We start from the raw sequence: 1743 nt of genomic DNA on the forward strand, positions 1-1743 counted from the left end.
TTGTCATTACATGAGTCTACGTAGTTCAGAGAAATTTCCGTTCGTATACTTTTAAACTTCATCAGTTTGATTATTTACAGTTTTGTCTCTGCATCTATTTCCCTTCCTTTGTTATCTGTACCTATCCTGAAATTCGATGTTTTTTTTTTCTTCCTTTTCTTCCTCTCCTTATGCTATTACGACACATGAATTTTAATGTTTTGCGTGTCTTACGTGTGTGTGTGTAGTGAACAAACGAATTGAGCAGGTAAACGGTCGTTGAAATATCCAGTCAATTTTTCAGAGGTAAATAAAGAATTATCATTGTTTTACACATATTTAGTAATCATAAACAACAGTAATAAAAATATAAACAAATCATATTAGCCTATGGACAAAACGGCTCCTTTCCTAATATTAAGGGCTAGAATATTGGGTGGACGGAGAACCACCGCTGCTTCCACTTCCTCCACTTACACCGAAACCTCCACTTACTCCACCTGCACCACCAAATTCTCCACTTCCACCACTGCCGTCAAATCCACCTGCTCCACTACCACCAAACCCTCCATCGTCTCCAAAGCCATCTGCTCCACTGCCGCCGAATCCTCCATCGCCTCCAAAGCCACCTGATCCTCCGGCGCCTCCGATCACTTGACCACCAGCACTCGCGGCAGCGTTAAGAGCAGTTTCAAGATCGACACCAATAGGAAGAGTTGGGTTCTCTCCCTCTTCGTAGTTGACAAAGTAAACCTCGGGGTTGGTAGCTGGTGGAGCAGTAACCTCGATTACTCGCTGGCCTGCTGCTCCGTCGTTCTTGTTCAGGACATACACGATGTTCTCTTGCCTTGGTGGAGGAACAATGATGGGTTCAGGTCCTGCGCCTGCTTCAGGAAGACGCACGAACAGAACGTTATGGTCTACTCTTGGTGGTGGGACACTTGGTGGTGGACCACTTGGCTGCTGAGGTTGTTCAGGAGCATCATACAGGAAAACGTTTCTTGTAATTACAGGAACAACGCAAGATCCATCTACATGCAGGATCTCCCCAGCACGACACCCATCAGAGGGACCTCCAGCTCCACCACCAAATCCACTACCACTTCCACCGAAGAAACCTCCACCAGAGACTCCACCGCCACTTGAGAATGTTCCACTTGAGATTCCATTGTTACTTGAAAATCCTCCACCAGAGACTCCAACTCCATTTAAGAATCCTCCACCAGCGACTCCACCGCCATTTGAGAGTCCTCCACCAGAGACTCCACCGCCATTTAAGAATCCTCCACCGGAAACTCCACCATCACTAGAAAAGCCACTTCCAGATGAGTGACCTCCACCATGAGAGAATCCACCTCCCGATGGCGAGGCCAAATTGTAGCCTTGAGGTGCTGCGTATACTGCGACCACGAGTGCCGAGAGAACCTGTAGTGAATGAATCATTACCATATTGTATTACATGAAGCTGTTATTTACAGTTTGTTTTGTATTAAGCATTATACGTTTATATATGAGATACTTTGAGTATGGTTGTACGTCTGCGTTTGTGATGCGTGCGAATATGATGCATAAAAGTGAATTAAAATAAAATTTTAAAAAGGTTATCTATAGCCTTATAAATTCGGCATGAGAAGAAGGAAGTACTACTCACCAAGAGCTTCATGGTGGACGGTGTTGGCTACTCTTCTTAAGTACAGCCTTATATACATACATTCTCTCCCCTTCCTATCGCACTCTCAGTGACCCCACCCCCTTCTCACTCAC

The 1743-nt window shown here is 45.1% G+C and overlaps 1 protein-coding gene across 1 annotated transcript; it reads right to left on the minus strand.

Annotated features, from left to right (window-relative positions):
• Positions 1–396: 396 nt before the first annotated feature.
• LOC119587552 (glycine-rich cell wall structural protein 1-like) lies at positions 397–1642 on the minus strand. Its single transcript, XM_037936274.1, has 2 exons — positions 1631–1642; positions 397–1404 (listed from the first exon to the last, which is right to left on the minus strand). Exons 1-2 carry the CDS (start codon positions 1640–1642, stop codon positions 397–399), a joined length of 1020 nt encoding a protein of 339 aa, XP_037792202.1.
• Between the last annotated feature and the right edge of the window lie 101 nt (positions 1643–1743).

The sequence above is a fragment of the Penaeus monodon genome, chromosome 22, assembly GCF_015228065.2.
Source record: "Penaeus monodon isolate SGIC_2016 chromosome 22, NSTDA_Pmon_1, whole genome shotgun sequence".
In the NCBI taxonomy this organism is placed as follows: Eukaryota; Metazoa; Arthropoda; class Malacostraca; order Decapoda; family Penaeidae; genus Penaeus; species Penaeus monodon.